The 13,715-nt window shown below is 37.3% G+C and overlaps 1 protein-coding gene across 1 annotated transcript in view; it reads left to right on the top strand.

Annotated features, from left to right (window-relative positions):
- TTLL7 (tubulin tyrosine ligase like 7) overlaps positions 1–13,715 on the top strand; it is a 93,224-nt gene that overhangs the window by 20,336 nt on the left and 59,173 nt on the right. Inside the window, exons 8-9 of the mRNA XM_065881409.1 lie at positions 1,674–1,832; positions 12,518–12,612. Coding sequence (XP_065737481.1) covers positions 1,674–1,832; positions 12,518–12,612 — 254 coding nt within the window. The remainder of the gene's footprint in view (positions 1–1,673; positions 1,833–12,517; positions 12,613–13,715) is intronic.

The raw sequence follows: 13,715 nt of genomic DNA, 5'->3' as shown, positions 1-13,715 counted from the left end.
CCTGCAGTCTTGCCTCTGGATTCCTAAAAGTATGCTGTTTTTATGTAGTAAAAACACAGATTTGTAATCCAGAGTCTAAATACTCATTCCCCCTCACTCTGCCCCCCCATCTCCCCACCTGTCTTGTTTCACATAGACACTTACTAGTCAAGGTTTTAACCTCTTTTTCCTACTCAGGTGATTTCAGTAATATCTCAAGATTTATATAACGTGAACTTTTCTTTTTTATCCTCATATACTGTGGTGCTACCACGCATTTGTTATTTTGAATAGAATTTTCTAAGAACAGCCTCTTGTGGCATCTCTGATATCCCCACATACGTTCTGGGTTGGGATTCTTGGTAACAGCGAGGTTAACTTCATCTTCCATTTCTTTCTCTCATAATAAATACTGCTCCCACCAGGCAGCTGAATGTTTGTGTCTGACCAGATATATGAGGTGGAATTCCAGAAGGATAATAGAATAAATATAACAATAGTAGTTAAGTTGCTAACCCCTCTTGACGGTTTACTCTGTTCTAGGCACTATGCTAAGAGTTATACATGGAGTCTCATTTTGTCCTTCCATCAGTCTTTTGCAGCAGGTATTATTGCTATTGCCAGTTTACATTTTAGAAAAATGAGACAAAGTTTAAGCAACATGACTGAGGATGCACATCTAACAAGTAGCAAAGCCTGGGATAAAGCCAGAAAGTCAACTTTGGAGCCATTTTCTTAACTGCCATGCTATATTGCCTGTACCTGTAGAATGGGAGTTAAAAAGACAGTATATTCTAAGCAAAAACCAGCGAGACAGCTTTTCCACAATCCATAGCTTGTTCTCAAACTTCGGTAAACCAACTTTTTCTTTTATTAGCATTAGTAACTCACCCTAGTAGTATTATGTGTTCTCACAGAAAATCTTGACAGCTAGTTTGTTAATTGGCAGTACTCTGATTTCAGATAAACCTTATGAACAACAGAATCATCACTGCACAGAGAAACCCAGCTCTCCTAGATTCTGTCCTCTTGACCTTTCAGGCTTTGTCTAAGTGGAGGTTCTATAATGTTGTTTGTGAAATAGTTTACTCTCCTTGGAATTGTCTTCCCTCCCATCCCCTCGCCTTCTGTATGGTTTCTGAGAAGGCAAGCATGTGATCCTACCTTACTTATTTAACAAATACAAGCCGCATTCATAAATTTTTATTTGTTCACAGGTGATCTTGAGCATTTACTAAATGCCAGGCACTATTGTTAAGCTCTGGGAATGGGGTTGTAAATAATACAGACAAGGACTCTGTTTTAACAACAAAAAAGAAAAAGATCAGCTGATCCTATGCTGTGTAGTGACACAGTAATGAATGATGTATGGGTGCCTACTTTTGACTCAGGGGTCAGGGAAGGACTCTGAGTATCAAGGGGCCAGACATGGGAATATTGGGGGAAGAGTGTTTCAGGAAGAGGGATCAGCTAGTATGAGAGGCCTAGAGAAGAGGAGCATGGCTGGAGCACAGTGGGCAGGGGGAGAGTTGGGTGAGATGAAGTCAGAGCAGTGGCAGGGGTTAGATGCCACAGACCTTTGTGAACCTGGCCAGGATGCTAGTTTGTAAGTCCAGGCCTGATTTCCATGTATGTAAATGAGATACAAAGAAATAAGGCTTTTCATCTTTTTTTAAAAATGACAATCTTTACAGGAATTGGTGGTAAAGACTCTGATTGTAGCAGAACCTCATGTCCTGCATGCATATCGAATGTGCAGACCTGGTCAACCTCCAGGAAGTGAAAGTGTCTGCTTCGAAGTCCTGGGATTTGATATTTTGTTGGATAGAAAACTAAAGCCATGGCTTCTAGAGGTAAGGCATTTCTTTAAGAAGAAAGAGAACTGATCCCTCTTCTTTTTTTTTTTTTCTTTTGAATTTTATTTTATTTTTTTATATAGCAGGTTCTTATTAGTCATCCATTTTATAGACATCAGTGTATACATGTCAATCCCAATCGCCCAATTCAGCACACCACCACGCCCGCCCCCCTGTGGCTTTCCCCCCTTGGTGTCCATATGTTTGTTTTCTATATCTGTGTCTCAATTTCTGCCCTGCAAACCAGTTAATCTGTACCACTTTTCTAGTTTCCACATATATGTGTTAATATACAATATTTGTTTTTCTCTTTCTGACTTACTTCACTCTGTATGACAGTCTCTAGATCCATCCACATCTCAACAAATGACCCAATTTCATTCCTTTTTATGGCTGAGTAATATTCCATTGTATATATGTACCACATCTTCTTTATCCATTCATCTGTCAATGGGCATTTAGGTTGCTTCCATGACCTGGCTATTGTAAATAGTGCTGCAATGAACATTGGGTGCATGTGTCTTTTTGAATTATGGTTTTCTCTGGGTATATGCCCAGTCGTGGGAATGCTGGATCATATGGTAATTCTATTTTTAGTTTTTTAAGGAACCTCCATACTGTTCTCCATAGTGGCCGTATCAATTTACATTCCCACCAACAGTGCAAGAGGGTTCCGTTTTCTCCACACCCTCTCCAGCCTTTGTTGTTCGTAGATTTTCTGATGATGCCCATTCTAACTGGTATGGGGTGATACCTCATTGTAGTTTTGATTTGCATTTCTCTAATAATTAGTGATGTTGAGCAGCTTTTCATGTGCCTCTTGGCCATCTGTATGTCTTCTTTGTAGAAATGTCTATTTAGGTCTTCTGCCATTTTTGGATTGGGTTGTTTGTTTTATTAATACTGAGCTGCATGAGCTGTTTATATATTTTGGAGATTAATCCTTTGTCCATTGATTTGTTTGCAGATATTTTCTCCCATTCTGAAGGCTGTGTTTTTGTGTCTTGTTTATGGTTTCCTTTGCTGTGCAAAAGCTTTGAAGTTTCATTAGGTCCCATTTGTTTATTTTTGGTTTCATTTCCATTTCTTTGGGAGGTGGGTCAAAAAGGATATTGCTGTGATTTATGTCATAGAGTGTTCTGCCTATGTTTTCCTCTAAGAGTTTTATAGTGTCGGGTCTTACATTTAGGTCTTTAATCCATTTTGAGTTTATTTTTGTGTATGGTGTTAGGGAGTGTTCTAATTTCATTCTTTTACATGTAGCTGTCCAGTTTTCCCAGCACCATTTATTGAAGTGACTGTATTTTCTCCATTGTATATCCTTGCCTCCTTCTTCATAGATTAGTTGACCATAGGTGTGTGGGCTTTCTGTCTTGTTCCATTGATCTATGTTTCTGTTTTTGTGCCAGTACCATATTGTCTTGATTACTATAGCTTTGTAGTAGAGTCTGAAGTCAGGGAGTCTGGTTCCTCCAGCTCTGTTTTTTTCCCTCAAGAATGCTTTGGCTATTCGGGGTCTTTTGTGTCTCCCTACAAATTTTAAGATTTTTTGTTCTAGTTCTGTAAAAAATGCCATTGGTAATTTGATAGGGATTTCATTGAATCTGTAGATTGCTTTGGGTAGTATAGTCATTTTCACAATATTGATTCTTCCAATCCAAGAACATGGCATATCTCTCCATCTGTTGGTATCATCTTTAATTTCTTTCATCAGTGTCTTATAGTTTTGTGCATACAGGTCTTTTGTCTCCCTAGGGAGGTTTATTCCTAGGTATTTTATTGTTTTTGTTGCATTGGTAAATGGGAGTGTTTCCGTAATTTCTCTTTCAGATTTTTTATCATTAGTGTATAGGAATGCAAGAGATTTCTGTCCATTAATTTTGTATCCTGCAACTTTACCAAATTCATTGATCAGCTGTAGTAGTTTTCTGGTGGCATCTTTAGGATTCTCTATGGATAGTATCATGTCATCTGCAAACAGTGACAGTTTTACTTCTTCTTTTCCAATTTGGATTCCTTTTTATTTCTTTTTCTTCTTTGATTGCCATGGCTAGGACTTCCAAAACTATGTTGAATAATAGTGGTGAGAGTGGACATCCTTGTCTTTTTCCTGATCTTAGGGGAAATGCTTTCAGTGTTTCACCATTGAGAACGATGTTTGCTGTGGGTTTGTCATATATGGCCTTTATTATGTTGAGGTAGGTTCCCTCTGTGCCCAGCTTCTGGAGATTTTTATCATAAATGGGTGTTGAATTTTGTCAAAAGCTTTTTCTGCATCTATTGAGAGGATCATATGGTTTTTATTCTTCAATTTGTTAATATGGTGTATCACGTTGATTGATTTGCATATATTGAAGAATCCTTGCATCCCTGGGGTAAATCCCACTGGATCATGTTGTATGATCCTTTTAATGTGTTGTTGGATTCTCGTTGCTAGTATTTTGTTGAGGATTTTTGTATCTATATTCATCAGTGATATTGGTCTGTAATTTTCTTTTTTTGTAGTATCTTTGTCTGGTTTTGGTATCAGGGTGATGGTGGCCTAATAGAATGAGTTTGGGACTGTTCCTTACACTGCAATTTTTTGAAAGAGTTTGAGAAGGATGGGTGTTTGCTCTTCTCTAAATGTTTGATAGAATTAACCTGTGAAGCCATCTGATCCTGGACTTTTGTTTGTTGGAAGATATTTAATCACAGTTTCAATTTCATTACTTGTGATTGGTCTGTTCATATTTTCCATTTCTTCCTCGTTCAGTCTTGGAAGGTTATGCCTTTCTAAGAATTTGTCCGTTTCTTCCAGGTTGTCCATTTTATTGGCAAAGAGTTGCTTGTAGTAGTCTCTTAGGATGCTTTGTATTTCTGTGGTGTCTGTTGTAACTTCTCCTTTTTCATTTCTGGTTTTATTGATTTGAGTCCTCTCCCTTCTTTTCTTGATGAGTCTGGCTAATGGTTTATCAATTTTGTTTATCTTCTCAAAGAACCAGCTTTTAATTTTACTGATCTTTGCTTTGTTTTCTTGGTTTCTGTTTCATTCATTATTGCTCTCATCTTGATGAGTTCTTTCCTTCTGCTAACCATGGGTTTTGTTTGTTTTTCTTTCTCTTTTATCTTTACCTGTAAGGTTAAATTGTTTATTTGAAATTTTTCTTGTTTCTTGAGGTAGGCTTGTTATAAACTTCCCACTAGAACTGCTTTTGCAGTTCTAGGTTTTGGATCATCGTGTTTCATTGTCATTTGTCTGTAGGTATTTTTTGATTTCCTATTTGATTTCTTATGTGATCTATTGGTTATTTAGTAACACATTGTTTAGCCTCCATGTGTTTGTGTTTTTTACGGTTTTTTTCCCTGTAATTGATTTCTAATCTCATAGCATTGTGGTCAGAAAAGATGCTTGATATGATTTCAATTTTCTTAAATTTACCGAGGCTTGATTTGTGACCCAAGATGTGATCTATCGTGGAGAGTGGTCCGTGCACACTTGAGAAGAAAGTGTAATCTCCTGTTGTTAGATGGAATGTCCTATAAATATCAATTAAATCTATCTGGTCTATTGTGTCATTTATAGCTTGTGTTTTCTTATTTACTTTCATTTTGGATGATCTGTCCATTGGTGTAAGTGAGGTGTTCAAGTTCCCCACTATTACTGTGTTACGGTCGATTTCCTCTTTTATAGCTGTTAGCAGCTGCCTTATGTATTGAGGTGCTCCTATGTTGGGTGCATATATAGTTATAATTCTTATATCTTCTTCTTGGATTGGTCCCTTGATCATTATGTAATGTCCTTCCTTGTCTCTTGTAACATTCTTTATTTTAAAGTCTATTTTATCTGATATGATTGTTGCTACTCTAGCTTTCTTTTGATTTCCATTTGCATGGAGTATCTTTTTCCATCCCATCACTTTCAGTCTGTATGTGTCCCTAGGTGTGAAGTGGGTCTCTTGTAGACAGCATATATATGGGTCTTGTTTTTGTAACCATTCAGTGAGCCTGTGTCTTTTGGTTGGAGCATTTAATCCATTCATGTTTAAGGTAATTATCGATATGTATGTTCCTGTGACCATTTTCTTAATTGTTTTGGGTTTGTTTTTGTAGGTCCTTCTCTTCTCTTGTGTTTCCCACTTAGAGAAGTTTCTTTAGCATTTGTTGTAGAGCTGGTTTGGTGGTTTTGAATTGTCTTAGCTTTTGCTTGTCTGTAAAGCTTTTGATTTCTCCATCGAATCCGAATGAGATCCTTGCTGGGTAGACTAATCTTGGTTGTAGGTTTTTCCCTTTCAGCACTTTAAGTATATCATGCTAATCCCTTCTGGCTTGTAGAGTTTCTGCTTAGAAATCAGCTGTTAACCTTATGGGCGTTCCTTTGTATGTTATTTGTTGTTTCTCCCTTGCTGCTTTCAATAATTTTTCTTTGTTTTTAATTTTGGCCAATTTATTTTATGTGTCTCGGCATGTTTCTCCTTGGATTTATCCTTTATGGGATTCTCTGTGCTTCCTGGACTTGGGTGGCTATTTCCTTTCTCTTGTTAGGGAAGTTTTCGACTATAATCTCTTCAAATATTTTCTCTGGTCCTTTCTCTCTCTCTTCTCCTTCTGGGACCCCTACAATGTCAATGTTGTTGTGTTTAATGTTGTCCCAGAGGTCTCTTAGGCTGTCTTCATTTCTTTTCATTTTTTTTTCTTTATTCTGTTCCGCAGCAGTGAATTCCTCCATTCTGTCTTCCAGGTCACTTATCCATTCTTCTGCCTCAGTTATTCTGCTATTGATTCCTTCTAGTGTATTTTTCACTAAAGTTATTGTATTGTTCATCTTTGTTTGTTTGTTCTTTAATTCTTCTAGATCTTTGTTGAACACTTCTTGCCTCTTCTCGATCTTTGCCTCCATTCTTTTTCCGAGGTCCTGGATCATCTTCACTCTCATTATTCTGAATTCTTTTTCTGGAATGTTGCCTATCTCCACTTTATTTAGTTCTTTTTCTGGGGTTTTGTCTTGTTCCTTCATCTGGGACATAGCCCTCTGCCTTTTCATCTTGTCTGTCTTTCTGTGAATGTAGTTTTTGTTCCACAGGCTGCAGGATTGTAGTTCTTCTTGCTTTTGCTGTCTGCCCTCTGGTTGATGAGGCTATGTAAGAGGCTTGTGCAAGTTTTCTGATGGGAGAGACTGGTGGTGGGTAGAGCTGACTGTTGCTCTGGTGGGCAGAGCTCAGCAAAACTTTAATCTCCCTGACTGCTGATGGGTGGGGCTGGGTTCCCTCCCTGTTGGTTGTTTGGCCTGAGGCAACCCAACACTGCAGCCTACCTGGGCTCTTTGGTGGGACTAATGGCAGACTCTGGGAGGGCTCATGCCAAGAAGTACTTCCCAACCTTCTGCTGCCAGTGTCCTTGTCCCCACAGTGAGCCACAGCCATCACCCACCTCTGCAGGAGACCCTCCAACACTAGCAGGTAGGTCTGGTTCAGTCTCCCCTGGGGTCACTGCTCCTTCTCCTGGGTCCCGATGTGCACACTACTTTGTGTGTGCCCTCCAAGAGTGGAGTCTCTGTTTCCCCCAGTCCTGTTGAAGTCCTGCAATCAAATCCTGCTAGCCTTCAAAGTCTGATTCTCTAGGAATTCCTCCTCCCATTGGTGGATCTGCAGGTTGGGCAGCGTGACGTGGGGTCAGAACCTTCACTCCAGTGGGTGGACTTCTGTGGTATAAGTGTTCTCCAGTCTGTGAGTCACCCACCAGCAGTTATGGGATTTGATTTTGCTGTGATTGCGCTCCTTCTGCCATCTCATTGCGGCTTCTCCTTTGTCTTTGGATGTGGGGTATCTTTTTTGGTGAGTTCCAGTGTCTTCCTGTTGATGATTGTCCAGCAGCTGGTTGTGATTCTGGTGTTCTCGCAAGAGGGAGTGAGAGCACGTCCTTCTACTCTGCCATCTTGGTTCAGGGCCCCTGTGATCCCTCTTCTTGTGTACTAAAACAAATGTTTCTTACATGTGTACTTGGCACAGTTGTTTCATTAACTAAGCAGAAAGAAGCCTGAATAGAGTATGTGGGAGGAAGAGAATGAGCATTCGGGGAATAGAACAGTTCCGATAGTGGGTCAGTGTATTTAATCTTACTTTTCCCAAATTAGCACTGGGTGAATTTCTAGGTTAGGCATTTTGCATATACGCATGGATCTGCTTTTACTGATTTGTTGTCTACTCTCTCCACTATTTTCTCAGCCTCACAGCTCTACCACTTCATGACTTCTGGTTGTTGTCTTTCCTCTCCGTGGGTGACTAGGCTGCAGGACTGTAGCTCCCTGCCTTCAGTGTGTCTCCCCTTCAAACTCTCTAAGAGGAGAGAGGCTCCAATTAGTTCATTAATCAGTAGTTAATACTTGACACCCCAGGTGACATGAATTCTCCTTTAAGGCCATATTACGTGCCTGGGGCTCCCCTCATGTCTAGCCTGTGAACTGTGCCTTTGGGCTTGCTGCCAGACCCTGGTTTGGTCAGAGTCGTCGTTATTTTTCTTCCATTATAAAAGATCATTTGGAAAATATAGAATAATATAAAGGCAAAATAAAAATAATGTGTAAGATTTTTGTACCTTTTCAGTCATGTTTGTATTTATATTGTATACAGAAGAAACCTTAGAAGTCACACAGTACCACATCCAGCAATTCCCCTAAGCTCCCTGATCATAGAGTATGTGGCTCTGATCATCGAGCTCCATGGTCATAGATCACATGGCCACAGAATATTGCATTTAGGAAACTTTGTCAAGAAAATAACACCTACCTAAACAGTGTTTACTAGATTAGTTACATTTTAAGGAAAATATTACTATAGAAGATATCATCAACAACTACCTGTCATTTTAAGCTGGTTATCTCTTTTTTTGTTAATGACTTAGAAGTTACATCTGTAATATCAAGGTTTGCAAAAGCAAATTGAATGAGTGATAGGTGAGATCAAGACACTCAAAATATATTTTTAGGAAAGAACACTTTTCCAGTTTGAGGGCTACTGGTTTCATTTGTGTGTGTGTTGAATCTACTATGAGCAAATAATGTGTATTATATTTCCAATCAAATACAGTTCTGTCAGGTATTCAAATTTTGCTCCTGCCTGGATCCTAGAAATATGATAAATGTGAAGAATTTTGCTTATTATTTTGCTTCCTCCATTCCTTGGATATGAAAGCACTTGACTCTGGACTATGGCCCTTCACCTAAGGCCTAACATTTTCTTCCTTTATTTTTGCTGTTTTCCTCTTCTTACTTTCCTTTCCTGTTTTTACCTGTATTTTTTTTTTCTGCCCCTGTTGCTTGTCTTTTAGCCTTGATGGAGTGGGAAAGAAGTGAAGGCAGTATGCATGAAGTAGAACTGAAAGGATAGCAAGGAATAATGATTTTATAGATATTTTATTTACCTGTTTTTAAAAGCACTTGCCTAACTGGAGCTTACCATTAGCTTGGTAGATCAGAACTGACTAAATGGTTCTATATTTTTTAAAGGCTCAGAAATACTATTGGTGACATTCATGTTTCTTTATACTTTATTTTCTCCATCATTTCCAGATCAATAAGAACCATTAAAAAACTTCACAATAACTTCTTTTCATTTTCTATTCATTCTTTCATCATTTTCAGATCAATCATAACCATTTAAAAACTCCGCAATAACCAACAGCTGTGGGTAATGAACATTTATTATATCAAAACAGTTTAAAGAATCTTATTTAGATCTTCCTTTGTATTTTCTCCTGGCTGCAATCATAGTACTTCTAATATACATTGGTAAAAACCTTTTGGCGCCATCAAGTGGAATTAGGTAGAGAGTGCCTCTGAACATGTTAACTTTTAGTTAACTGGAATAATTGCAGGCAATGATTCGTAGTGGCAAATTGCAGAAATTTTCAATCATAGAAAACATTTTTAGGGAAAAACATGGAAATTGAGTGGAGTATAAAATAATGCTAATATTTTAAGTATCCTTGAATTAATTTCAACAAATCATTGGGCCAGATGGTGGAGATAGAAGAAAAATGAGGTTGTCCTGGTCTAGTGGGGACTCAGATATGTGTTTATGCTAGTATTTACAAGTATAAGTAGGGAATAAGGAGCCAGCACAAACAGAGTGATTAATCTCTCTGTGTACATGTGTATATTTGAGAGTTAAAAAAATGTCTTTGCAGAAGAGGGAACACCTGAGGAGTATTTAAGGTGGTAGAAAGTGGGGTAGGGGCTGGGGCTGGGAGAAGTTACTAGTTGGAGGAAACAGCACTAATTTAGGAGCACAGAATCTATTATGGAAACTTTTATGTGTGCATGAAATGATTGTGCTTATCTTGATAATAAAACTGTGATTTGGTTGGTTAATAAATAGTATTTATTAATTTAATTTGCTTTCTAATAATTTTCCTTTTTGCACGCATTTACAAGCTGCTGAGCTTTAAGACTCTAACACTTGTGGGTTTTGTTTGTTTTACAGTTGGGTTAGGAAATGAGAACCAAAAGAAGCCGTCCACGTTATAGAATAGAACTTGGGCTGGATGGAACCCTAATTTTCAGCGTTTCTTCTGTCAGCCACTTGTGATTTTTCTTTTATTCTTTTCTTTACCTTTCTCATAAAACTTAAAGAAAACATCCAAAATGTTAATTGAATTAAGTTTTTCTTCCTTTCCACGTATTAGTTTATTTGATGTGTAGGTACATTTCTTGATAGACCAATTTCTCTTGCATGAGAGTAGAGTGAAGAATCTGAAATAGAAAAGAGAGAGGGTCTGAGATTATGTTGTACCAAGACTGTCTACCATCCTGGAGGAGGGATATGCTTGGCAGAATTCTAGACTGCAGTTTTAAAATGAAGCACTGAGGAATTCTATAAAGATAGATTACATTTCAGTAAACCACTTAATCATCAGTTCAAAAAAAATTTTTTTTTAATAATCCTGTTACATGTAGTAGCAGAACTATCTTTGTTTTGCAAATTCCAGAGATTTGAATCAGTATTGAATGGTTGAAGCTTTTGTCATATAAAAATATTACTTTACCCTTTCTCTGCACTTGTAAGAGGAAATACTTGGAACTTTGAAGTAGTAGATTAATAAACTTCCTTTTTCAAATTTACCTGGAATAAATGGATGTTCTTGCAATTACCAAGCTATTCTCTTCCCCTTGAGACCACATCACACAGACAAGAATATGTTCATCACCTTCTATATCAGAAATCAGCAAAGGCATAATATAGTAAGGCATTTCTCTATTGAAAAAAATAGTTTGCCATAATTCTATACAAGGAATACCAGGTAACTATCAAAATGATGACATGAAAGATTTTCACAATACATTATTAAGAGAAAACCTTGGATTATAAAGTAGTATATTTAGTATAGAGATATATTGGAAGGCAAATGAATATTATAAAATGTATACATAGCAAATATCTGGAGCACCATTTATCAAATGGTTAACAAGACACAAGGTAGTGGAATTGCAGGTGATCTTTCTGTTGTTTGTTTGGCTTCTGTTTCTAATTTTTCTGCAGTGATCTTGTGCCACATTTACAATTAGAGGCGTTTGTATTCCTGGATGATTTCTTAAGTGTAATGTGGCATTTCCTTCAGCTGCCAGTTGTAAGATGTGTGTTGTCAGTTATCTTGTCTTTTGTGGTGATGGTTTTGTATAACATGACCCTCCTCTATGAGGAGTAGCATGTATGTTTTTTGAGATAGCCTGTGGAGTTAGTTGGTGGTCATGAAGCAAAGCTGTAGTTTTGAACTCAGCAGTGTTCTCACCAACTGAGTTAATTGAGTAAGTAATTTTCTTAAACATCTGCTATCCCAATTACATTTTCATAACAACAACAACAATAAAACCCAAAACAACAAAGACAAAAACAAACACTCCAGCTCTTGAAGTGATAATATATTGTATACTAGATTTCAGAGTATATGTAGTTACTTCTTATTTTTCTTTTTAGTGAAATCCTAGAAATGATGTGGGAAAGAAGAACAACCACAAATGGCTCAGTTATTCCCATGACTCCTTAAACAGTTAGAAAAGCTCATAGAGGTTAGTTTGCAGCTACCTTTAATGGTATCCTCTGAGTAATTTCAATGAAATGAAATGAAAATTGATGAATTATTGTCTGACCCAGGAAGAAAGAAATACAATTTATTTTTCAGGCAACAATAGACATATTCATCCAGAAGATCTGAAAGCAGTGAAAAGAGGGCACTGATAATTTCAATATGGGAAATACATACATGAATATAATTATTACTATATTGGTAATATCCCTATTATTTTTTGTTCCATTTTTATTATTGTTATTGTTATTACTGGTCCTCCAACCTTTTTGTTTGGATGAGTCACTTTAACTTCCTAAAGTTAAGACCTAGAGTTCATGGAGTAATAGATTGGAGAGAGTGGAGAGGAGGGAGAGGGCAGATATGCTGACTGAAAATCTGAAGCTAAGGCAGCAGGGGGAAGGGGCAGTGATGACAGTCAATTCCTTGCAACTCCTTGACTTGAGGTGTTGGGGAAGGGAGGAGTGGCAATGGTGACTGGGCCATCTACCATATAGTGCTTTGAGATTTATTATAGAGTCCTTTTGCTGGTTGGGGATCCCACATTAAATTAACAAATTTGTACTGCATATTGACTGACCTACCAACGTTTGTTTACTTATTGTTTTCTTTGTAAATTTCAGATCAATCGAGCTCCAAGCTTTGGAACTGATCAGAAAATAGACTATGATGTAAAAAGGGGAGTGCTGCTAAATGCACTGAAGCTACTAAATATCAGGTAAAGTGTTTCCTCCATCTTCTGGAATTTTTTTCACCATATTTGGCATAGAACAATCATTTGTAAGTAGAATTGTCTTTTAATTTTAGTATTTTGTATTGTGAATTTCTTGATTCCATTCTTCAAACCCATTTAGTTTTCTTCTTTTTAAATATCTTTTCCTCTTCTCCTGAACTCAGCTTCTCCTTCTCCCCATATTATTTGAACCTACAGTAAATATGCTTAAATTGCATTGTTGGTATAATACAGACTATGGGGTCGAATTGGAGAATACCTTAGGAAACCTTCTGGACTGTTTTCCTCACCTCACAAGAAAAAACTAAAGTGCAAAGGTCACTCAGGGAGTTAAAAAACCTCAAAAATGCATTTCCGACGTTTCTGTCCAAAGGTCTTTCCACTGTATCATGCTGCCTGGGTAAACAGAGAAGAAAAGAGAAGCAGTTAAGTGAGAGTTAACTTTCCCATTGAACAGCATTAACAGGATTTCCTTCTTTTTTAAGGCTGAATAATATTCCATCTTATATATACCACATTTTTTATCCATTCATCCATTGCAGAACATTTAGGTTGTTTCAATGTCTTGGCTGTTGTGCATAATGCTGCAGTGAACATGGGAATGTGGGTATCTTTAGATCATATACCCGCAGGGTATCTGTTGAATCCTGGTTCAACAGGATCAGTCAAATCCTGATTTCAACTTCTTTAAATATATACCCAGAACTGGGATTGCTGGATCAATAGAATATTATTAGTTTGGTTGAAGCATACATAATCATGAATGTCAAATGTTTGAAATCTTATTATGTGGTAAGCTTTGGCTCATTATGAAAAAATTTGTTAGAAGTTTAACTGAACTGCTTAATGAGGTAGTGAGTTGTCTGCTATTAGAAGCGTTCAAATAACATTTAGGATCATATCTTGGATCACAAATCAAGCCTCAGTAAATTTAAGAAAATTGAAATCATATCAAGCATCTTTTCTGACCACAACATATGATACTAAAAATGAATTACAGAGAAAAAACAGTAAAAAACACAAACACATGGAGGCTAAACAATACGTTACTAAATAACCAAGAGATCACGTAAGAAATCAAATAGGAA

This window comes from Phocoena phocoena, chromosome 1 (assembly GCF_963924675.1).
Source record: "Phocoena phocoena chromosome 1, mPhoPho1.1, whole genome shotgun sequence".
Lineage (NCBI taxonomy): Eukaryota > Metazoa > Chordata > Mammalia > Artiodactyla > Phocoenidae > Phocoena > Phocoena phocoena.
The sequence above is the reverse complement of the archived record's forward strand: the minus strand, read 5'-3'. Positions and strand labels throughout refer to the sequence as shown.